The sequence below is a fragment of the Bipolaris zeicola genome (assembly GCF_000523435.1).
Source record: "Bipolaris zeicola 26-R-13 unplaced genomic scaffold scaffold_41, whole genome shotgun sequence".
NCBI lineage: Eukaryota > Fungi > Ascomycota > Dothideomycetes > Pleosporales > Pleosporaceae > Bipolaris > Bipolaris zeicola.
The window spans coordinates 112280-135608 of NW_006912090.1; the positions used below are offsets into that span (position 1 = coordinate 112280).

The 23329-nt window shown below is 51.9% G+C and overlaps 10 protein-coding genes across 10 annotated transcripts; 7 read left to right on the plus strand and 3 right to left on the minus strand.

Annotated features, from left to right (window-relative positions):
* Positions 1–77: 77 nt before the first annotated feature.
* On the plus strand, positions 78–1156 carry COCCADRAFT_91306 (uncharacterized protein; the record flags this gene model as incomplete). Its single annotated transcript, XM_007712282.1, has 6 exons — positions 78–150; positions 236–301; positions 374–436; positions 530–558; positions 634–870; positions 989–1156. The coding sequence occupies 6 exons, from the start codon at positions 78–80 to the stop codon at positions 1154–1156; spliced, it is 636 nt and encodes a 211-aa protein (XP_007710472.1).
* Positions 1157–1562: 406 nt separating this feature from the next.
* On the minus strand, positions 1563–3778 carry COCCADRAFT_91344 (uncharacterized protein; the record flags this gene model as incomplete). Its single annotated transcript, XM_007712283.1, has 3 exons — positions 1563–1793; positions 1860–3461; positions 3527–3778. 3 exons carry the CDS (start codon positions 3776–3778, stop codon positions 1563–1565), a joined length of 2085 nt encoding a protein of 694 aa, XP_007710473.1.
* Positions 3779–4703: 925 nt separating this feature from the next.
* COCCADRAFT_24787 (uncharacterized protein) lies at positions 4704–8048 on the plus strand (the record flags this gene model as incomplete). The annotated part of the gene is made up of 1 exon (XM_007712243.1): positions 4704–8048. One exon carries the CDS (start codon positions 4704–4706, stop codon positions 8046–8048), a length of 3345 nt encoding a protein of 1114 aa, XP_007710433.1.
* Positions 8049–9085: 1037 nt separating this feature from the next.
* COCCADRAFT_91343 (uncharacterized protein) lies at positions 9086–9860 on the plus strand (the record flags this gene model as incomplete). Its single annotated transcript, XM_007712284.1, has 4 exons — positions 9086–9163; positions 9213–9294; positions 9350–9514; positions 9571–9860. The coding sequence occupies 4 exons, from the start codon at positions 9086–9088 to the stop codon at positions 9858–9860; spliced, it is 615 nt and encodes a 204-aa protein (XP_007710474.1).
* Positions 9861–10277: 417 nt separating this feature from the next.
* COCCADRAFT_3531 (uncharacterized protein) lies at positions 10278–12929 on the plus strand (the record flags this gene model as incomplete). The annotated part of the gene is made up of 1 exon (XM_007712236.1): positions 10278–12929. One exon carries the CDS (start codon positions 10278–10280, stop codon positions 12927–12929), a length of 2652 nt encoding a protein of 883 aa, XP_007710426.1.
* A 431-nt stretch (positions 12930–13360) lies between these two features.
* COCCADRAFT_35239 (uncharacterized protein) lies at positions 13361–13873 on the minus strand (the record flags this gene model as incomplete). The annotated part of the gene is made up of 2 exons (XM_007712273.1): positions 13361–13602; positions 13762–13873. 2 exons carry the CDS (start codon positions 13871–13873, stop codon positions 13361–13363), a joined length of 354 nt encoding a protein of 117 aa, XP_007710463.1.
* A 1309-nt stretch (positions 13874–15182) lies between these two features.
* Positions 15183–17671, plus strand: COCCADRAFT_91265 (uncharacterized protein; the record flags this gene model as incomplete). Its single annotated transcript, XM_007712285.1, has 2 exons — positions 15183–16361; positions 16406–17671. 2 exons carry the CDS (start codon positions 15183–15185, stop codon positions 17669–17671), a joined length of 2445 nt encoding a protein of 814 aa, XP_007710475.1.
* Positions 17672–18039: 368 nt separating this feature from the next.
* Positions 18040–19030, minus strand: COCCADRAFT_91330 (uncharacterized protein; the record flags this gene model as incomplete). Its single annotated transcript, XM_007712286.1, has 3 exons — positions 18040–18083; positions 18135–18658; positions 18861–19030. 3 exons carry the CDS (start codon positions 19028–19030, stop codon positions 18040–18042), a joined length of 738 nt encoding a protein of 245 aa, XP_007710476.1.
* Positions 19031–19215: 185 nt separating this feature from the next.
* On the plus strand, positions 19216–20586 carry COCCADRAFT_35242 (uncharacterized protein; the record flags this gene model as incomplete). The annotated part of the gene is made up of 2 exons (XM_007712274.1): positions 19216–19341; positions 19396–20586. 2 exons carry the CDS (start codon positions 19216–19218, stop codon positions 20584–20586), a joined length of 1317 nt encoding a protein of 438 aa, XP_007710464.1.
* A 728-nt stretch (positions 20587–21314) lies between these two features.
* On the plus strand, positions 21315–22735 carry COCCADRAFT_24793 (uncharacterized protein; the record flags this gene model as incomplete). Its single annotated transcript, XM_007712244.1, has 2 exons — positions 21315–22113; positions 22164–22735. The coding sequence occupies 2 exons, from the start codon at positions 21315–21317 to the stop codon at positions 22733–22735; spliced, it is 1371 nt and encodes a 456-aa protein (XP_007710434.1).
* Positions 22736–23329: the final 594 nt, after the last annotated feature.

Here is a 23329-nt window from a genome sequence, read left to right on the forward strand (position 1 = left end):
ACAGTGAGAAGTTCAACTTCTTAGCCTTTCAACCAAAACTATTCACACTCTCATTCCATACACTTGAAAAGTACGAGATGGCGCCACGTAAGAAGACTGAAGAAAAGGCCTCGGCCAATGAAGCAGCAGACATGGTGCTACTCTACCTGCGTGAGTGCATCTTCCTCTGAGATACACACACACACACACACACATACTACGTGTAATGACTTCCATGATAACACCGTTTGTATAGGCAAGCAGAACCGTCCGTACTCGGCCATCGACGTCTCAGCCAACCTGCATAACAAAGTGACCAAAGGTACGTTTCTCGAGACACACAAATATGTTATGATGCTCCTTTTGATGTAGGCGGGACTGACGGATGATGTAGCTTCCGCAGCCAAGATTCTCAAAGATTTACACGAGCAAAAGTTGATTGAGGGAAGGACAGCAGGTATGTCAAGTGCTGTCTTTACTTTGCGGCCTTGGTTTTTGTCCGAATGATACATACAACGGAGGAACTGATATCATCTTTGTGTGAATGTAGGGAAGCAGATTGTATATCATGCTCTACAGGTGAGTTAGGGCATTCATTTCCCTTGTTCCCCCACTTACTTTTCCACAGAGCTAACCAATCTGACTACTATGTAGGACGCAACAGACACATGTACAACGGAACAACTTGCAACCCTCGACGCTGAAATAGCCAATCTACGTACGCAAACGGCAGCACTGAATGCTACGGCCAAAACTCTGCGGTATACGCTTGCATCTGTGACGTCGACGTTGAGCACGGCGGACTTGATCGCCGACGTGGATTTGCTGGAGAAGGAAAAGGCGGAGATTGAAGAGACGCTGGATGGGTTGAGGAAGGGGAAGGCGAGGATTGTGAGTTTCTTCTCGTCTTGTTTTGCTTCGTGTTCATATTCAGCCATTGAGATGACTGGGTTTGTTTATTTTTTGGAACAAGGAAACAAAATTGCTAAAAAGATATGAATACCTACAGGTCACACCAGCAGAACGTCAAGCGATTGAGCAGGCGTGGAAGAAGAGTGTGAGGACGGTTAAGAATCGAGAGAAGATTGCGCGTGAGATGTGGAAGATTATTGCGGATAATTTGCCGGATGACGAGGCGAGGGAGGAGCATAGGGAGATGTTTGATCTGGACGGGTAGCGGGATTCATGTGTAGTGAGTCAAGGTCGAAATGGGGCAACCATGCAACACATGAATGGGCGAGAGACGTCAAAAATGAGGGAGGAATCAATGAAGAAACGAGAGCACATGCAATTACGAGGATACACTATATGGGCATTGTCCCATTGTCGTAGTATGCATTATATACAATTAGGTATCCAGAGTCTGTCGTTAAATTTCTTCAATTGACGAGCGAGCAACAGATGTAGTCCGAGAAGGAAGAAAACGCCCTTGTGCAATGCAAACACCCACCCACATGCCATGACGGGAATCAATATGCCAAGCAACAAAGCATCAAAAGTGGATTCAACAGAGACGTATGTGGTTCTGCTATGCAAAAATTAAACTCAAAAAAAAGAAGGACGAGGAGGTGGCGCAGATGGGATCAAATATCTTGTCTGCCACCTCGTTGGTAGGAAAAAGAGCCGTGGAGATCATTTCGAATCTCCTCGGACAGGGTATCTTGGGCGTCAAGGTCGTCGAGGGCATCGCTGACACGGGCGAGCTGGGCCAGTGTTTTTGCTAGAGCCGCGCCCTCTATGCGGCCGCGGTCTACGTTGACAAGGAGCATAATGGGGAAGGGGAGACCGACAAGAACGGCTAGGAACCAAAATGCCTGTTTGAAGAGAGAAATTAGCTTGCTGTCGTTTGTGACCACTGAAAAAAAAAGAGGAAAACATACCGGTCTAATTTCCCCATAGGCATCTGTAATTGCGCCTACTATGGCGGGACCAAAAACACTGCTGCCCTTGTCGGTTATGGCGTACAAAGCATAAAAAGCCGCCTCATAACCCGGAGGAATGAGTTCACCAAACAGTGCACGACAGTAACTGCTGAGACCACCGAGGACAAAACCGTAAACGGCACCCAGAGGATACATCTCCCACTGCTGCTGTAGACCTAGGAATCCCAACCGCTGGACTGCTGGGATATATCCAAGGAGTCCGTAAATGGGGATGGTTTCGAAGAGCAAGATGCAGAGCAGGATTGTTTGCGTGGGTGACAAGTGGAAAAACGACGAGAGGCGTGACCAGAGGAAAGCGCCTAAAACGCCAAAGACGGTTGCAATGACGTTGATGAGGGCCAACATGGCATATGGCATTCCGAGTGTCGTCTTTGCAAAAAGGACTGCTGTGCCCGAGACTGTGGCTATGCTATCTGATAGCAAGAACCAGGCTGCAAGGAAAAGCAGGACATCCTTGAGATGGCGGGCATGGGTTACGGTGCGGCCGAGCGACTTCCACGAGTAGCTAAAGTATGCGAGGGCGGTGCGGAAATTGGACGTCTGCTCCCCAATGTGCAAGGGTGGGCCGGGGCGAGGTCGAAGCCAGCGGGCGGTCGGGAGAGTAAAGAGAAACCACCATGCGCCGATGATGAAAAGAACCAGGCGAAGTCCAAAGTTTGAAGACTTGAAAGCAATGACTACGAGGATGCCCACAGTTTGGACAAGCAAGGCGGCAATGTATCCAATTGCAATGCCGTAAGATGAGATTTTGGTAGCGAGGGAAAGTTCGACCGAGGAAGCGTTGGAGGCCTTTGGCCTTGGGATTGTCAGGTCGACGCTTGGCGGAGTATGGGGGAGCAGTGCGGTTGTGGCATCTGCAACTTCTTCAAGGAGGCCTTCACGCTCTGCAATGCGGTTGGCATAACGTGCGTCTCGGACTATGTTTTCCTGGGTGGGCGTTTCTCCACCTCTTTCGTCGTCTTCTTCGGTCGTGACTTCGTCGTCAGCCACGTCTACGTGCTCGTCTTCGTCTTCGTCCCCGTCGATGAAGGAGGTTGCGGCGCTGGTGTCTGCATACTTGACGGTAGGGTGGAAACGCACGAGAAGGGGTAGGAAGCTGTTGAGCAGGACGAAGCTTGCGCCGAAGCATGTGTTTGCGACTATGGCAAGGAATGCGCCCAGGATATAGATGCTCGGGACTACCGGCAAAAACAGCATGGTGGCTATGCTGCCGATGAAGGCGAAATAGAGGAGGAATGTCTTTCTAAACCTGCCGTGGTCGGCGGCGCCGCTCATGCTAATGATCAACAGAGCCTGTATGAGGACTGATATACTGAACGTGTACATGGCAAAACTGGCCGTGTTGATTTCCACGCCGAGGATGTAGACTACGCATTGTCCTTTTTCAGGGCCTGGTTTGAACAATGCATTGATGGGGGACACGGCGGGTATCGTGGCCTTGCATGGTGTGGAGTGGTCGGCAAGCAGGACGCCATTTTCGCGGGCTAGTTGCTCGAGGGTGACGGGTATGAAGGAGCCAATTCCACAGACGACAAAGACCTGGAGATTGTTAGTGGGGTGTGGGGAGGGCCATGGTGGAGATGGAGGCAGGATGTAGCAAGTACCTCAGCGGCCCATCCATACATGTAAAAGCCGCGGAGCTCCTTGTCGCTGGTCAGGCGCGTGTCCTCGCCATGGTAGTGGGGGCGGTCTGGGGCAGCCTCCATGTCGAAGTGGTGATGGTCAGACAGGCTCTGCTCATCGTCTGCCTCGTTGGACTGGGAGATGGAGAGGACCGAGGCCTTTGACTGGGACGAGGCATTTCGGGCGATGGCTGGTCGCTGGTAGGGCGGAAGCTCGGGCGCGCGCGGTGCCATGGAAGCAAGCAGGGCTTACACTAATTGGCGGAGGAGCGTCACCGCGACAGAGACATTGCGAAGGGAAGGGAGAGGCGGCGGATAAATGCGCAGCAGACGACAGCCGCCCAATGGCCAGGAAGAGGCTAGCTGGATCTGTAGGAGGAGGGTGTGTGAGTGTATCGAGGCATGTGTGGATGTGCCAGCCAGCTGGGGGGGTGGGCTTGTTGGGTCGACAGCGGGCGATCCCATGGTCGCTGCTGGACGGGCGACGACCTGGACGTGTGACGATGGCTGCGCTGGCCATGGGCTGATGCGGTGCTGTGAATGGACGTGCATTTGCAGATGTATTCGTATGTATATATGTATTTAACTAGGTATTTGTACGTATACAGAATTACACATATATGCCCATTGCCCATACTACTATTACATGGACACATACGTAGGTAAACAAATACACACACACACACACACACACACACACACACAATGCCTCCAGTGCCTGCCCGGCCTGACTCGCCCTGGAATGCACGCCAAGACGGCACCCCCCGGCCAGGCCAGGGCTGATGTGATGTCTCGCCGTCAACCTCACCCTCTTTGCATCCCCACCCACCCACCGCCAGACGAGCCCCATCCACGCCAGCACCCTCTCTAACCGCCCCAGCCGACAATGCCATAGTCGCCCTTCCGCGCCCAAACCCTCCGCTCCTTTGTCTTCACCCTCGCGCCCCGTCCGCCCGCCGCGCCACCCCCAGTCGCCAGGTCCTGCGCGTCGCATCCAACTCTCGCCTCGCCTCGCCTCGCCTTTTGACCTGCACGCCCGCATCACCATCGCCTTCTCGCCCTCTCCAAGCAGCGCAGCCGTCTTGCCCATACAGCCACCAGGCGCGCGCACAGCGGGTGCGGCCAAGGCGCCCGGGGGCTGCTGCTCTGGCGGCGTAGCATGCCAGGCATTCTCATCATGAACCACACCGCGTCCGACGCTGCCACGGCCTCTCGCCATGGCGACTCCAACACCGCTGCACCCAATGGCGCGTCCGCTGCATCCACCGCGCTCGACAAATACTCGCAGCTGCCACCCGAAATCGCCCACATTGGCCCCGAGCAGTACAACGCCCTCTCGACCCTGCTGCAGCGCGTATCCCAGGAATCCTACAATGACTTGACCTCGATCCTGCAGAAAATGGCCGCCCTGCCCGTCGCGCCCATGGCTAACGGCGCCCTCCCAAACGGTCTTGGCGCTGCCAACATGCAGGGAAACGCTGAATCCAACAAGAGGAAAAAACTCATGCTCCTCCAATTTGCGCAGGAACAGCGCTCCAAATTTATCAAGCTGCTGGTCCTTACCGAATGGGGCAAGAAGGCCGCCTCGGACATCTCAAAGCTCATCGACATCTTCTCGTGGGCCGGTGCGCACGCCCGCAACATGGATGCTGCTGATGACCAGCTCGAACGCATCAAGATGCTCTCCAACATTGCTAGGGAAAACAATCCAGACATTGCGACTGCCCTTCAAGTGCTTTCCACCGGCAAGGCTTCCTGGATGCCAAGCCTCGACTACATCCCCCCCAAACCCATCTCCTCGGATGAAGCCCTAAAACTGCTGAGATATATGAATACCTCCCTCTCCATTCGCCTCAACGTGCACGAAAACCTGCCGCGACACCTTCGCAACTGGCGCATTCACTCTGGCCGGGTTACCTTTACCATCAAGGGCCAATTAGAATTCGATGTCATGTCGTTTGTTGAAGATGCTTCAGAACAATGGTTTCTTATCGATTTGCGATTGCTCTTCACCCCAGCGCCCACCGTGACCGTAGGAAGCCGTTTCTTCATACAGCTCAAACAGCAGGCCGATTTTGTGCTCAAGGACAAGGGTCTCCCTGGCCTCTTTGAATTTTTGAACAACTTTATTCTAACGCACAAAATCTCGGTTCTGCGCTCACAGGCCGCTGCTCTTGTTCGTGCTGGATGGGCAGGATCCCTCAAGGTCGAACCCGTGCATCGTTTGCTTGTCGTACAATACTGGACTACCAAGCCCGGCAAAAAGAACTGGATCGAAATCGGCGTTTCTAACAATAGGCTGAGCAACGCCAAGTCCTCGTGGAGAGGCCCGCCAATACCTTCTCTGACCACCCGCTGGTTCCGCCAAGGAAGAGAAGTAAAGGATGCAAACTTTGCCTTTGATTGGACAAATCTTTCCATGGAAAAAGTCATCAAGCTGGTCATTGCACGCCATACTAGCGACATATTGCGATCCACAAAGGAGAGCATGAAGTCTGGAGTTGTTGCAGAGACAGATCTGTCCGAGGCCGAACCGGGAGACTGCAGGCTCAACGCAACCCTGGGAACAAAATCAGCCTCCATCACCTTGTCTTTGGAGCCAGTCACTGGCAATCATATTATGCGGCCGGCAAGTGCATTATCAGCACGGGCCGAGAATGCCTTCAACCTGGGTAGGGAGCCAGCACAGATGGCTCATGTAATGACGCAAGTACTGGCAGGCACTTTACTTGGTTTGATTCAAAGAAATGCCCAGCAGCTTGGATGGCAAACGGTTGCAAGGCAGTCGCTAACTCCGCAAATGGTCAAGGCGGCTGTCAAGCTAGATGTCATCTCGTCAGTTCTCTATTGGCCTCGTGGATGGTCGCCAAACTGGGCTTTTGCAGCCATCATTGACGCTTCGGGAGAGTCCTGGTGGGTCCTCGAAATCGGCTCCTCTGGTAACCGCGTCGAGCATGCAGAGCAAATTAGGATGAATAGGCCGGACAAGAGTCCCTTGCCAATCAATCGAAGCACCCTAGCAAGTCTGGAAAGAGTCGCCGTACAACTATTGTCCTTCCGTGTCACTGCACGCCAACTAGAGAAGGAGAAGAAGATGTATGCTTTGGAGGAAGAGTTGGGACAGACACCTGCTTCCGCACAAGGACGGCGCATCGCTCGCCGATGGGTCCTGCGTGTGCAAACTCCAGATCTTCTCACTCCCAGCACAAGGGACGACAAATGGCTTGAAGCAGATATCAAGATCACATGCGAAGGTCTACGGGTTGGTGGCCAGGAGGTGTGGCACGTGGCGTCCGGAAAGATGGTCAAGTCAGTTGCTGCAGATATGCACAAACTCATGGCCGCCTCACCACAAAAGGCATTCAAGTTTTCTGACGATGGTAATTTCAGGATTCTCCTTTCTACCCCCTTCGGACAGGACATACTTGGGGAGCTGCGTGCACGATTACGGGACGTCAACCGTCTTCGTAGCTTCGCGACGACTCTCCAGAAACGCAGAATGCGCCTTGCATCATCCTCGCTACAACGTGTCCAATTCTTTTACGGGCCCTCGCCATACACTGCCACGGTCAATTTCAGTTCGGAGAAGGAAGTCACAATCGAACTGTCATCCAAGAACCCCCATCATCGCATCCTCAATCTGCTCACTCATATTGCCAACGACCGCTTGCCTTCTTTCATGTCCCTGGATCGCAATGACGCCAACGGGTTGGATCGTTTCTGCACGACGCTAGTCCTCACGCGCCCCTTATTTAAAGTCTTCCGCGAAATCGAGCAACGGTCGCCTGGCAATTGTCGAAATCCCGCGATACATGTTCACTCCATTCTCAAGTATCGTATCACTTACGAGAACCCCGTCTGCACCTTTGATGTGTGCCTTCAACCCAAGGATGATAAGGTATTCTGGTTTGTCGAGGACAATCTACGTCCCAAAGATCCCAATGTCCTCCCTACGCCCGAACGTGGTCAGGGCCATAGGCGACTTGACAACCTCCAAGAAAAGTTGAAGGAGTTGTTCAGTAGTAAAGGACCAGGGTGGTTTGGGACGCGGAACGGTATGGTCGCGGAGTTGGATGCGATTCCTGATGCGCTGCGCAAACTAGACGAATGTGTGCTGAGCTGCAAGATGGAGGGTGGATATGTCGCACCTCCACCGCTCGAGAGGCCTACACAGCAAGCTCAGAATCCTGGCCAAGGAATGTCCAAGACGAATGGAGTGCAGCAAGGGAGTCAGCAACAGCATCAGCACCAGCAGCAACAGCAACAGCACCAACATCAACAACATCAGGCAAGAATGCAACAGCAGCAGCAACAGCAACATCAGGCTCGTCAGCAACAACAAGGGCAGCAACAGATGCGGATGCAACAATCCAACCAACGAGTTCAGCAACCAAACGGTAGACAACCACAACACATGCAGAACGCGCGGCAGCACATGCAGCACCAACAAGGTCGTGGAGGTCGCCCAGGCCAGACGCAAAACAACGTCATTGAAATCGATTAGGAATGGATATCCGATTTCTAATACGACCCTAGTCCTTTCTTTCATCGCGATTTTATTTGACGCTTCTTCTTTCGTCCGTTCAATGTACTATCTTCCCTTGGTCGTCAAGGGCAACCTTTGTCCTACGCGCTTTTATTCCGACGTTGGTATTTCGGTACTGCATTGGGAAAGCGATGCAATGGAGGTAACCTGATGTAATTTTTTTCATCCCCTGTATTTTTGATCTTATATGCTCTTTTCACCTCCTATCTTCAGCGATTCCCCCCGTTCTTTACGCAGATGGTGTTTAGGGCGTCTTCTTTTACGTACTGATGCGTGTGGTCGATAGACTGGATTTTGGTGGCTTTTTTTGGACTTGGGTTTAATGGGTGTGGTCTGGGCATCACTGGGCGGTCATGCTTGCGTACGGTGGGAATGGCAGTGTGTGAAGGATGAGGATATCAATAGTGCATCATACACACAATGAATATGAGTGTTTGCCAACATGTCAACGTGGGAATTTGATAGAGATGTTTCTATGTGTTGTGTCAACTTTCGAGCTGTACGTCTACTAGCGGTTATCAGAGTTCGATGTTGCTCTTCTATTTCGTAGTTTTCATCGCCTGGTCCATGAGAAAGGTGAAGAGGAGGTCATTTCATAACCTTGCATATACAATCCACGTTGACACCAGCGTCAAAATCAAGTATTCTTGACTCGAATGGATACAGAATTCTGAGGATCGATTTCCAGCTTCCTATATCATCTGGACTGCCACGGTTCTTCTTGTCTCTCATCATCTACTGCATCTCTTCGGGGGCAACAATGACATAGCGTGGCTGCGAAGGTGAAGGTAAGTGAATGCTTTTTTGGAGTGACTTGTGATCTTATCGAGATAGGCAGATAACTGTCATTCACCTTCACTTCGTCGCCAAGCCGCTGTAGTCACTTCTCGTCCCAGCCCTCCCCTACACATATATAAGGCACTTGGTCCACTTGTTAAGCACCAAAAAACTCTAAAACAATTATGTCAGTTCCCGTGTGCCAGAACAACAACAACATGGAGCCCAGCGAGCTTGCTATGCAAGCGGCAAGCGTCGACCTATCCAGTACTTCATGGCTGGATAGCTCCATTCTGGTAAGCCTTCCTCAGCACTGTATCTCCTATACTTACTGAACAGTTTCAGGTCGAGAAGGTCAACAACCTGAAGGAAATCAGTCTGGGGAACTGTCGCCTTCTCTACGGCAGCGAGCGCGGCAAATTCTACGGTATCACAAACCCACATCCTCCTTGCAACCCCCCAAGCTCACATATAGGAAAAAGACATTGTGATCGGCGAGGATGAGGAAACAAAATCGTTTGGCGCAGTCCTCACTTGCAACCAAGACAGTCAAACCAAGCTCTTACGCACGTCTACGAGCACCTGCCCCGTCAAGGCCGTACGCAAGCTGGTCAGTGACCTTCAGAAGGATACCGCAAAGCTCTTTCGTAAGACATCCCTTTCTCACTTCTTGACTCTTCAGATGAATGACAGCATGTCACAGTCAAGTACGGCGTCGGATCCCAGCTAGACGGCCAACAAGGCTACACCGACAGGGACACCGGAGAGTTTCAACTCTGGGGCACTGCCTATCACAAGCGGACAAATGGTCCGGACGATGACACCATGGGTCTATTGAGGTCTTGGAGCGGCGCTTCTGGTGTACCTTGGAGGGACAGCCGCTTTCCGAGGAATGGTGGTGCGAGTGGGTACGATCGCAGCGGGTATGAGCGCAGAGCTACAGAGCAGATGCCTCGCTCGGCAGACATCTTGAACTACTACGATGAGTTGTAGGAGGGAGGAAATGAGAGATGGCACTCAATGAGAGGGTTGCAGATATGGCTTTGGTTCAGGTATGGAGTGAAAGCATATGCGACTAGGCAAAGGGAATTCTTCGAGGTTTCAAGCCCATGAAGTTATCAACGTCTACATCTACCTTCTGGAGCATGAGCCACGGATACGTAGTATATCAGCATAATGGAATCAAGATTCTGAAACTCCTCGAATAGTCCAGATGTATCGTGTTATGTGTTAGTTGTATCATCACTGTCAAGGAGACTCAAACGATGATAGCTGCAGTGACGCGACGCGTGCGCACGTGAAGTCGAGATTGGCATGGTCATAGCGTCCGCTACATGACGTACCATACTCGCCTGGCATAAGACAACATTATTTATTTGCCAACACGTTGCGCAGGAATACACTCACACTATGAACAGCCCGTTGAAGCGCAGAAAGAAGAATGATGGGTCAGGAAAGCCGGTTCGTAGCTTAGACTACTTCTTCGCGAAGCAAGCGGCAAAAGCGACAACCAAGGATGCGCCTACGGATCCTACGTCCAGTGGAGCGCCTGCAGAGCAAGATGACTCGGGATTGACAGACGAAGAACTTGCCCGCAAACTCCAGGAACAATGGGACAAGGAGGATCGCGAAAGGGGTCAGAATGTGGTGCCTGGAAGCTCAGATGAGTTGTATGAAGAGCCGGAGAAGCGTACCACGAATATGGCGGCGAATGAAGGTTCAGGCAATGCAAAGAAATCTGAATCACCAGCCTGTGATGTTGTTATGGAGAAAACACCCGAACTTGCACCTGCGCCAAAGAACAATACTCTCACGCTACAATCAACCGCATCCGAAGAAGATACAATAACCGCAAATATACCCTTCGACCAAAGCCCGCTTGAATTTAATCCTGCGGAATACATACCTGACTTGAAAAAGCATTGGGTAGCCGATGGAGGTCACGCGACCTATGCTCTTCTGACAAGATGCTTCATTCTAATCAATAGCACCACGAGTCGCATCAAAATTGTAGATACTCTTGTCAACCTACTACGAACAATCATCGAGAGCGACCCAAGCAGCCTACTCCCGGCTGTCTGGCTTTCCACGAACGCGATATCGCCACCGTACATTGATCTTGAACTAGGACTTGGAGGGTCCGCAATCTCCAAGGCGTTGAAGAAGGTGTGCGGATTAGACAACGCAAGCTTAAAGGCATTGAGCAGCAAGCACGGAGACGCTGGTGATGTGGCATTCGAAGCAAAGAAGAAGCAGTCATTTACCCTCCGCAAACCAAAACCCTTGACCATCAAGAGCGTTTTCGACTCGTTGGTCAAGATTGCAAATAGCAAGGGAAATGGCAGTGTTGAGAATAAACAGAGAATCGTCGAGAGACTCGTTCAAGATGCGAGAGGTGCGGAAGAAAGTCGTTACGTCGTACGAACCTTGGTGCAGCATCTGCGCATAGGCGCCGTCAAGACCACGATGCTCATTGCATTATCGCGAGCGTTCATGTTGTCGAAGCCTCCGGGAGCTGAGTTCGAGACACGTGACCGAAAAGACATGGCGAAAATGAAGAAAGAGGAGCTGGTCGAAATTTACAGCAGGAACGAGGAAATCGTCAAAGCATGCTTTGCCCGGAGACCAAGCTACAACGACCTTATACCCGTACTTCTCGAGATCGGTATCTGCGACGAGCTGCTCGTGCGTTGCGGCCTGGCCCTTCACATTCCTCTTCGGCCCATGTTGGGTAGCATCACGCGTGACATGGGTGAGATGCTCACCAAACTGCAAAGTCGAGATTTTGCTTGCGAATACAAGTACGATGGACAACGAGCACAGGTGCATTGCGATGCAAAGGGCAAAGTCACAATCTTTTCGCGACACCTCGAAGTCATGACGGACAAGTACCCCGACTTGGTGGCGCTCGTACCCAAGATACGAGGCGAAGGCGTGTCGAGCTTTATCCTCGAAGGTGAAGTGGTAGCCGTTGATCGAGAGAGTGGTGACCTCAAGCCATTCCAGACACTAGCCAACCGCGCGAGAAAAGATGTAGTCATCGGAGCAGTAACGGTTGATGTCTGTCTCTTCGCATTTGATCTCATGTACCTCAACGGCGAGGAACTTCTCAACCGACCCTTCAGAGAGCGAAGGTCGCTACTTCGAAGCCTGTTTGTTGAAATCCCTCATCACTTCACCTGGGTCAAAAGCCTCGACGCCACATCCGCCGATGTAGAAGCCGTCCAGTCCTTCTTCCAAGGCGCCCTAGACATCAAATGTGAAGGGATAATGGTCAAAGTCCTCGACAACCTCCCCAACCCGGATCTCCTCACCGAAATAGATGAACTCGGCCTCGAAAAGACATCCTCGCTGCCCCCTACACCGAAGAAAAAGAAACCCACCAAGTCAAAAGCAAAAGGAAAATCCACAGAGGCTGAAACAGACGAGCCCAAAGCCTCGGGCCGCCGCAAAGCCTTGCTATCAACATATGAGCCCGATAAACGCCTCGACTCATGGCTCAAGGTAAAGAAAGACTACAGCACCACTTCGGAAACCCTCGACCTAATACCCATTGCGGCATTTCACGGGTCAGGCCGAAAAGCGGCATGGTGGTCCCCGATCCTCCTCGCCATTCGCAACGCAGAAACCGGCCAGCTCGAGGCAGTCACAAAGTGCATGTCTGGCTTCACAGACGCCTTTTACAAAGCCAACCGCGCCAAGTACGATCCCGGTGATGCTGACTCGACTACCGTGTTACCCGGCAAGCCACACTATGTGGAGTATAATGGTGGGGCGGGCACGCCGGCCGTGTGGTTTGAGCCACAGGAGGTATGGGAGGTGGCTTTTGCGGATCTGACGCTCAGTCCTACGTACACGGCTGCGATTGGGCTGGTGAGCGATGAGCGTGGGCTGAGTACGAGGTTTCCGCGGTTCCTGCGGGTGAGGGAAGATAAGAGTATTGAGGAGGCGACGGAGGCGGAGGAGTTGGCGACTTTGTATAGGAAGCAGGAGGCCAAGGCGCCAAAGAAGGACAATGATGGTGGTAGAGCAAGAGAGGTGGAGGATGAGGATATGGATTAGGAAACATCATCGTTTTGGTTAATACTGTTCTCGATACCCCCCCTTCATACGATGTTAGTAGGCACGCAAAGTGGAACATGTTGTAGTGAAAAAAACACTCTTTAGATTGACCGTGACTAGAAGACTAATATCTTGTTTGTCTTGTACGAACTATCCTCCCATCATCCTGCCAGCACCTGATACATCAGCGTGCAAAAAAACCATCCGATAGCCGCGTCTGTTCCTCCAAGAGAAATCGAGATACGGGGAACCGTGGGTCCTCCGCGGGATACTTGCTATGCCGTTACCGCATCTCAGCAGCGTGGATCGTGTGTGCTACGCGTCCAACGTGTCGGCATGCTCCTCCTCCGCCGTACGAGTCTCGTTGTCGTCAGGCTCGAAGCGGTCGCTCGGCGTGAGGAGCGGCGGTAGGCATAGCGTATTCGACGCGGTTAGAAGCCGTGAACCTTGATGGTCTTGCCATCAAGGCCGAGGCCCTCCTTCTTGTCGGTCAAGAAGTCCATAACATCTTTGCGTTGATCACCCTGCAACTGAATCACCTCTCCCATCTCACTGTCTGCGACGACGGTGCCATTGCAAGCAAACTTCTTCTTGATGACCTTAAGAATCTTCTTCTGATCAAACTTCTTGGGTAGGCCTTGGACCGTAGTTAGAGTCTTACGACCATTGCGTTCTGTGGTACATTGACGTCAGCCTTGCGCGATTTGTTGGGGCCGGACCAGGGGGGTTCCGGTCAGCGGATTGGCGACCACGGCCGATGTCGCGGTGAGGAGTGCGAGCATCGTGTAGAAGGGATGCCAGAGCTTGGGAGCTAGGGGAAAGAGATACGTACGCTGAATACGGATATGGATGTAGTTCTGCTGAGTAGACTTTACTTCGCCTCCAGCATCGTCGACCTCCGCGAACGGATCGAAGGACTTGAGATTCTGGATGTCCGTGGTCATGAAATCGACTGGCGCGATCTGCTGGTGTATGGAGAGGGCGAGCGTTGAAAAGTCGCGGAGAAGCGGGTAGAGGCAGAGTAGAGGAGCGGGTGTGAGGGAAGAGGAGAGAGGTGGTGGCCTGGGGTGGTTGAGGGTATTAAGCGGCCCAAGGGTGGCGAGTGCACCTGGGCACCAACACGGCCAACGGGGGCGCCCCATGGCGGTCTAAGCCCCACTGCCAAGCCATGCAGCCACCGCTACGGGCTAAACTGCATGTGACAGCACCACAGCACCACCACGACACTTGCTAGCATCTTCTGTCCATTCACCGGCCCGCTCGCGTATCATTATTCCACCCCTTCACCCATCACCCGCTTAGTCACCATCCTGTCCATCTCAGATGATCATCGCCAGCCTACTGCGTGTCCAAGAGCATGACACCTTGTCATCATGACGTTTCATGTCTCTGTCGCGCTACTGCTGCGAGGATGCGCCTCCACACTGCGGGATCGCCTACCAGGAACATCCAGGGCCGCCTGATTCCCCAGAAAGATGCAGCGCACAACGAGTATGAGTACGAGAGTCTGGACCCTCCCGGTTTCATCCGAGTGTTGCTACATGCTCCATCGTCGTAAAGGGCTCGGGTTCGCGAAATGATTCGTCTCAGGCCACTGAGGACGTTTCAACATCAACACCCTCCACCTATGCGTCTTCGACTATGCAAGCACCTAGCCCACTTGGACACGACTCATGGCTCAATTTATGCATAACGCTATACTGTGTATAGTATTTGAAATCCCAATATCGTGTTCCGATTTCTCGACAACTTTCGTCGTCATGCTATCAAATCAGCCGACCTACCTCTGCAGATAACCTACCTTTCCTTGACCTCGATGCTGTCACTGCCTAGTTGTTCAGTCAAGCTTCAGCATAGTAGCCGTTTACTGTAGCTTAACTACCATTAGCGTCGTTTGCGAAGCAGGTTAGAAACATGCCAAGTATATGTGGATAACCACGGCGGCTGAAACGATCCCAGCACCATCTTGCGGTTTTTACCATGTTCTTCTGTTCCTCTGTTATTACTCTCCTTTTGCCGGTCCCCTTCGTTTTTCGGTGCATTGTAATTGGGCTCATCTCGATTGTTTGCTGTCACCATGCGCCTTTAGACGTTGTTTCTTTACTAATTCTTTCATTTTCCTACTCGTGCTGGCACGCTTCTTTTAATACTAATACTGTATGCTTCAAGTGTCAAGCTGTCAGACACAGTTCTTTTTACTCTCGCTAGAGGCCTCGAGATTTTAGAACTACAATCTTAATCGTTTCTAGAAAGATGCGATCTACAGTGCTTCTGGCTGGTGCTATGTGTGGCCTGTCCGCTGCCAACCCTCACCCATGGATGTATGGCGTACCCGAATATCCTGATCTGGATATGAACGAGGTTATGACGCAGGCAGATGTCGACATAATGATGGCTGTTGGTGAGATCAGCGCGGCATCTGACAGTATGGTGAACACTCAAAGCTCCACGGCCCCGTCATCAGCAGCATCGGGACAAGAACCATGTGCGGTCGTTGGCAAAGCCCTCGCTGCACTACCCTCTGGAGCCCGGCCTATTGTCCCTGCACAACTTGGTCTACAATGTCTGCAGTCGGTTCCCATTGATCAGCCAGGAAACGTACAGCTGATCGACGATCTCAAGTTGGTGGTCAAATGGCAATCCAATCTTGCCTTCCTAAAAAAACCACCCGCGACATATACTGAGCAGCCTGTCGACATCATGGGACAACTCGACAACATGAAGACCCGAGTTGCGACTGGAGGTTTCGCCACCGAATACGATTTTCAGCTGGCGATGATGGACCTCTTCACCAGCGCCTATGACAACCACTTTGCCTATCAACCGGACATTCTGGCTTCGGTAATGCAGTTCCAAAGGCCACCTGGCTCGGAGCTGGTATCTATTTCGTCTGATGGTGTGGCCTTGCCAGAAATCTACGCATATAGGGATGTCCTAAAAGCGAACAATGCCTCTTCCTTCACACCATCAGCTATCAAGAAAATCAACGGCATGGACACCAAGGAGTACCTTGCGAATGTGTCTTCTACTTCCGACTTTCACGACGCTGATACTCGATGGAATGCGTTGTTTCCTTCTCAAGCTCTGCTTGCTTCTGGCACCACTTTTCTTGGTTCTTTCCGTACTGGCCGATACCAAGGCCCTAATACCACTTTTGAATTTGCAAATGGCACAGTTTGGTCCCAGATGAACGTTGCTGTAGTCATCAAAAACTTCACTGGCGTCGACAGTGGCAGTGCATTCTTCCAAAAGTTTTGCAGTGGACCTCAACCTCCATCTGCAGCTCCAGCTCCAGCACCTCCTAGCAACAACACGACCCCTTCAACTCCCGCAAATGCTCCTAAACCTTCGCATATTGGATACCCAAAAGCTGAGTTGATAAACTCTGACCTCGCTGTCGGAGGTTACTTTCTTGACGGCTCGGCATATCAGGTACGTTCTGACTGTTATACTTTGTACTTGTCTAACTCTGATAGGATGTCGCTGTTCTCAGCATCCCATCTTACCAGGCCCAAAGTCCCCAAGCATTCCAAAATACTATGCGTAACTTCATTCGCATGTCCAGGCAACTTGGCAAGACAAAGATGATTTTTGACCTGCGCGGCAATGGCGGAGGCAACGCAATCCTGGGCTACGACACCTTCAAGCAAGTCTATCCACAAGCAGTAGCTGAGCCATACGGTGGAACACGGTACCGTGCCAATGAAGCCCTGAACATCGCTGGAAACATCACCTCCTCCTTCCTGGCCAACACCACGTATGCACAAAACAACCGAACCGCCTTTACCGAAGCCCTTGGTGCAGACGCGACGGACAGCGACATCTTCGCCCTGTCGGCGCCGTTTAACTACCAACACACGCTGGACATAGATAACAAAGCTATTCCCAGCTGGCTGGATTTGTTTGGTCCAGTCGACATCAAGGATGACAAGTTCACGCCCATCCTACGTTACAACTTCAGCGACAGCGTAAGCACGTCGTACACTGGCTTCAGCGTCATTGGCTACGGCGAAAATGCAAATGAAACAAGTATGCCGCAGCCATTCCGCGCAGAGGATATGGTGATGCTGCACGACGGCATGTGCTCGTCTACATGCGCTATTGTCTCTGAGCTGCTCAAGAACCAGGGCTCCGTCCGCACAATCGCCGTGGGAGGCAGACCGCAATTGGGCCCCATGCAGGGCGTCGGCGGCACAAAGGGTGCACAAGTATTCGCCTGGGACGACATTATTGTCCGCATGCAGGCTCTATATGCCTTGGGCTCGCCTGGCCAGCAGAAGCAATGGGATGGCATGGACATTGGCAAGACAGCAGCCGTCGAGCAGCTCCTTAAGCGCTCTGCGTACAATGGAGGTCAGGTTGCAGGCGGCGTCAATCTCAAAGACAACATGAGGCTCAACGACAAGTCGGGTGTGCCGCTGGAGTTCATCTACGAAGCTGCAGACTGCAGAATGTGGTTTACGCCCAGGATGATTACAGATGTCACCCAGGTTTGGAAGGGTGTGGCAGATCGCATGTTCATGGGAAATGGAACTTCGCTTTGCATACAGGACAGTACTACCAATCCAAGTAGCGTGTCTGGAGGTGGGCAGTTGAACGGTGGAGATGGGAGTGCAACGGCCAAGAGTTCCAGCCAGTTCACTGGCAAGGGAGTCATGGAGGGTGAAGCGAGCCACATGGGAACGCAGGTTTGGTTCATGAGCCTTGCGGTTGCGACAGTTGTGATGAGCGTTCTAGTATAGTTAAAAGATACGGCTTTGGTTAGAATTAGTATAATAATATAGCGCTTTCTATTCAAGCAAGAATAAAACACGTTGATGAAGTCCAGACAAAAGCGATTTAGTGAACGCTGGAAAACTGAATGATATTTCGTACGCGGGTGTCTTGTCCAGACATAGCGCATCGTTTGCACGCTACCTCCTACAGATTGCTTGCTGGGATGGCGGTGTACTTTTGGGGGGTATATGGTAAGCCATCTCAAGCCATTCCTGCATTGCTATCCAGAATGACTGGCATGCCACCGTGGCATGCCGATGTAGCTCTGATGTCCGCCTCTAACGCCGACCGTGCCATCCGTAGTCTCATGTCATCATGTTCGCTATCACATTGCTCATGCTGGCTGCTCATACGCCCTCTTGATAACCCTTGCAAATTCTGCGCCCATGTCAGCAGGGCCTCACGAAACATTTATGGATATGAACTTACGGTCAAATTTGACGTTTTCACGGACAACGGTGCCCTTAGCCTCGTTGTCCTTGTTGATGGGCACCTTGATCTTGTCACCGTCGACATTCCATCCACATACGCTACCGACAAAGTGGTCAAATTCGCTTCCAGAGAGGTTCAACCACGACTCAAGGATGCTTCGGTCAACCTCGCGTATCGCCTGGCTGACAGTGGCGGCAATGCGTACGCGCATGAGCTCCTCAAAGCCAGAAATGTCGGCAATCAAGTCGGCGTAGAGGTCGTCAGAGTCGAGGGTGGACCAGAAGGTGGCGTAATCAGCGCCTTCGAGCAGGTTCCTCAGTTCGTTGAGCTTCTGAACAGCTTCTGAAAGAGGGGCATCGCCAGCTGCTGGGTTGTGTGACGAGGATGACAGAGGAGCTAGGACATGTGGAGGAAGGAGTGAGAGACCCAGAGAGAAGTCGGGGCTCGGGAAGACGGTCAGAGCCTTGACGAGGATGTTGGTGATGGTCTCGTCGCGGGCAAGGTGGGGGTTGAACTGGTAGCTGGTGCGCAGTTGTTAGCAACAGGCAATGGCGGAAGTGGCGGGCATCAACAGTGGAGGGGAAGAAACTGTCAGATAGAGCTAATAATGAAACTTCAGCGGGCGGAGCGATTCAGACTCCGACACCTCGGGTAATAGGAAACGTTGTGGTTGTTTGTTCATCTTGTAGCTGTAGAGTAGGAAAGGGGAAAGAAGACACGTACAGCTTCAGCAGGGCGAGGTTGGCGTAGCAGTCGTATGTCTGGTTTTCGCATTGCTGCATGACATAGTCCTGGAAGACGCCCGTCGTCTCTGGGTTGTAGCGATCCAGGCCATCGAGGATCTGCTGCATGTGATCCGGCCGCTCAGGCGCGAAGTCGAAAGGGGCGCCCATGGTGGTTGGTGTGGATGAGCGACGAGGCGTTGGTGTAGCAGGCTGGGTTCAATTTCGCACAGTGCGAGACGGGCGGGCACTGACCACCACGCAGCCCCGCGTCATCCTTCAAAAAAGTTAGACCCCGCCAAATCATTCTCCCACACGCGCTGCGTATACATACACACCACGCACACGTACACACAATGGCAGCGCCATATGACAGTGACTCGTCCGATGGCGGCGACGACTACACTGAGACCAATGTTCTCCTCGGGTATGCCGCCAAGGAGGCTACGAGCGACACCATCTCCCATCTTGGAGGCACTCCGGTACGCATGGCACCGATGCAGCATACAAAAGTCTGTCACTAAGCCGTGCAATAGAGTTGGATCGATGACAAGACTGCCCCTTCAGGCTCCCTGGCCAAGTGTAAAGTCTGCAATGGTCTCCTCAGTCTTTTGCTTGAGCTCAATGGCGACATGCCCGATACCTTCCCTGGCCACGAACGGCGATTATACATCTGGACGTGCCGGCGCAAGACATGCAGAAGAAAGGAGGGCAGTGTGAGGGGCATCCGGGGCGTGCGCATCACAAAGGGCGCCGGCAACAAGATACCCCCTGCCAAAATCGAGAAAAAAGAGGAAAAGCCGGAAGAGAAGCCACAGCCTAGGATAGGCGAGTCGCTCTTTGGCGTACAAAATGGGGCAGGCGCTTCAGCCTCTGCAAATCCCTTCTCCAACCCCTTCTCTTCCAAGCCAGGTGCTGGAGTAGCGAACCCCTTCTCTTCGCAGTCAGGAAGCGCAAATCCCTTTGGCGCACCAGCGCCGGCACCGGCTGTACAAGCCATCGCATCCGAGAAGAACAAGGATGAGGCGTCTACAACCCTCCCAGAGACCTTTGCATCTAAGGCGCGCATCTCATCCCCACCTTCTTCTGAACAGCAACCTCCACGGCCACACGAGCCCTGGCCAGCAGACTCTGCCTTCCCCGCACCGTTCCCACATTACCACCTGGATGCCGAGTACGAGACATTAGACATTCCATCAGCGCCAACAATCCCGGCGAATGTGCGCATGGAGGTAGACGGCGAGGGTAGCGGCAGCACTGGAGGAGGTAAAGAAGATAAGGAAGTCTTTGAATCATCCATGGACAGGACATTCCAGAAGTTCGCAGACCGCGTAGGCGAGAATGCAGAGCAGGTCTTACGTTATGAGTTCAAGGGCAAGCCATTGCTGTACAGCGATAGCGACACTGTTGGGAAAGCTCTGGCAGCTCACTCAGAGAATGGATCTTCCTCCAATGCCAAAGTCACAATAACAGGCTCAAAAGGCGGATCGGGTTTCCCTCGCTGCCAGATGTGCGGTGCAGACAGAGTGTTTGAGGTTCAACTGACACCACATGCCATTACTGAGCTGGAGGCTGAAGAAATGACCCTCGATGGTATGGAATGGGGCACTATTATCATGGCCGTCTGCAGTAAGGACTGCAAACCCAACGACGTCCCAGAAGGCGAATTGGGATACGTAGAAGAATGGGTCGGTGTGCAGTGGGAGGAGGTTCCTTCGAAGAAGTAGAGAGAAAAGATACCCTTTGTTCTGCTGTTCAACTGGTTCACGTTTCTGAGTAAGATGTGCCGTATTAGATATGTATGACGCTTGGCACCATGCTCTACCTCTTAAAGTTCGGAACTCTTGTCGTTCCGAAATGCTCATTACCTCGACGAAAACGGCAATCCAATCTCGCAACTGAGACCATCAGTGGATTCTGATACAATCTCAAATCACCTCACGAGGATAAACATGTTTCTTTGTGGCTATACAAGGGAGTCATAGTCTTGACATGTGATGTGTGACTTGAGGTCCCCGCTAAGCCTCATCGCATACCGCCCACAATCCTCATTCTTAAAGATCAATTTAGTCATCAATAAGCCGACAAAGGGCCTTGTTCCTGCAGGCTCCTAACCGCTCATGGCAATGTAAACTTCATCAACCAATCCTTTTCTTTCTTCCAACCAATCACAATCAACACGAGAGAGCGATTTATCGCCTGAGAAATCCGTTGCGGCTGCCGCGCGGTTTTCACACTGTTACCTCGAACTAATTGCCCCGACGCTTGAGTTGGACACGTACATGTATCCATGTATCCATGTTTCTGCCTGCGTTTTTGCCAACATGGTATGGTGTGCTCGGAGGGTTCCGGATGACGCGGTAAAAGGTACATATATGTATGTACCTAGAGTGCATGCACGATTACGCTGTCTTGTTCTTGCACGCTCTTCGCCTCATTGAGACCGACCACCACGATGGCCACACCAGACCCACAAGTGGCTGTGCCTCCAACACTACCAACACAGCCACATATATCAACCCAGCCTGTGACCCTGCAAAACTGGTACAAGAAGATCAATTGGCTCAATACGACACTGGTCGTCCTCATCCCAATCTATGGCCTCTATCTTTCCCTTTCTACACCCCTCACCCGTCCTACACTGCTATGGAGCATCCTTTACTATGCCACAACCGCCTTTGGTATCACAGGCGGTTACCATAGATTATGGAGTCACCGTTGTTACTCTGCACGTCTTCCTCTACGCATTTTTCTCGCATTCGTAGGGGCCGGTGCCATCCAAGGAAGCATACGCTGGTGGAGCGCTAATCACCGCGCTCACCATCGTTGGACTGATACCATGAAAGACCCATATTCGGTCATGCGGGGTCTACTCTTCTCCCACATTGGATGGATGGTCTTAAACACGGACCCCAAAGTGAAGGGACGTACGGATATTTCTGATCTGGACAACGACGCCATTGTCGTTTTCCAACACAAGCACTATGGCAAGATTCTTATTTTTACCGCCTGGATCTTTCCTGCATTAGTCGCTGGCCTGGGATGGGGAGATTGGTGGGGAGGTCTTGTGTACGCAGGCATCATTCGAGCGTGTCTCGTTCAGCAAGCGACATTCTGTGTCAATTCGTTGGCACACTATCTTGGAGAGCAACCGTTTGATGACCGCAGGAGCCCTAGAGATCATGTGTTTACCGCTCTCGTTACCATGGGAGAAGGCTACCACAACTTTCATCACGAATTCCCTAGCGACTACCGTAAGTCTGACCACCAAAAAAAGGTAGAGCCTATATTTAACAGATTCCAGGTAACGCTATCCTCTGGTACCAATACGACCCCACTAAATGGCTGATCTGGGGCATGTCCAAAATCCCCTTCTTCCCACTAACCCAAGACCTCAAGACGTTCCGCGCCAACGAAATCGAAAAAGGCCGTCTCCAACAACAGCAAAAAGCTGTAGACAAGAAACGCGCAGCACTCGACTGGGGCACCCCGCTTTCCCAACTGCCCGTCCTCTCCTGGGACGACTTTCAAACCCAAGCTTCTACAAATGGCGCCGCGCTGGTAGCTATTGCTGGTGTCATCCACGACATCTCGCCTTTTATCGCCGACCACCCCGGCGGTAAAACACTGATCAAATCTGCGATTGGGAAAGACGCAACTGCTGTATTTAACGGGGGTGTGTATGAACACTCAAATGCAGCACACAACCTGCTCTCAACGATGAGAGTAGGTATTCTGCGCGGAGGCCAAGAAGTAGAGGTCTGGAAATCGAGTGCGGAGCGGGCGTCTAAGGATGTTAGGGGTTTAGGTATTGTTCGGGCGGGTGAGCAGGCTACAAGGGTCGCGGCGCCGGCTACTGTGGCTACTGCGGCGTGATGAGAATGAGATAATGGTAACGAGCTCGTGGTATGGGAGTTGAAAATGTACATGTGATGTCATCTGAAATTCATTAGAAGCATATAGATGTAGAGATACCTGTCATCAATTCTACTCCGCCCTTGATTGCATAGACCGTCTTGTCTCGCTTTGTAAACCTGATATGCCAAGCGAATCAGATACTCCGAGAAGGGATGGAATCTCCGCTCGTCATGCTAGCCGTAGTCCGTTCCGAGAACTAACAAGGCAAACCTCGTCTTGGCAAATGCATCTCTGAAATGTGAAATTTAGTATCATCGATACGAAGGTATATATGATATGGTGCTTAGTAACGCCTCTGCCCAAACGCTGTTCACACCAATGATGTGTTTTCGCTAAATAGAGGAATAACCTACTATGGTGTCGAAATAACGGTTGGATCACGACGCAGATGTTTTCTTTCATGAAAAGATGTATTCATAGAGTAAAGCTTACTATAAGATATTGAGTCCCAAGAATTGATTGACGAACTTGACGCATGATTTGCCCTCAAACTGAGTAGCAGATTTTGTGTTGAAGAATCATGTGGAAAGCATGAAATAGGAAATGTTGAGA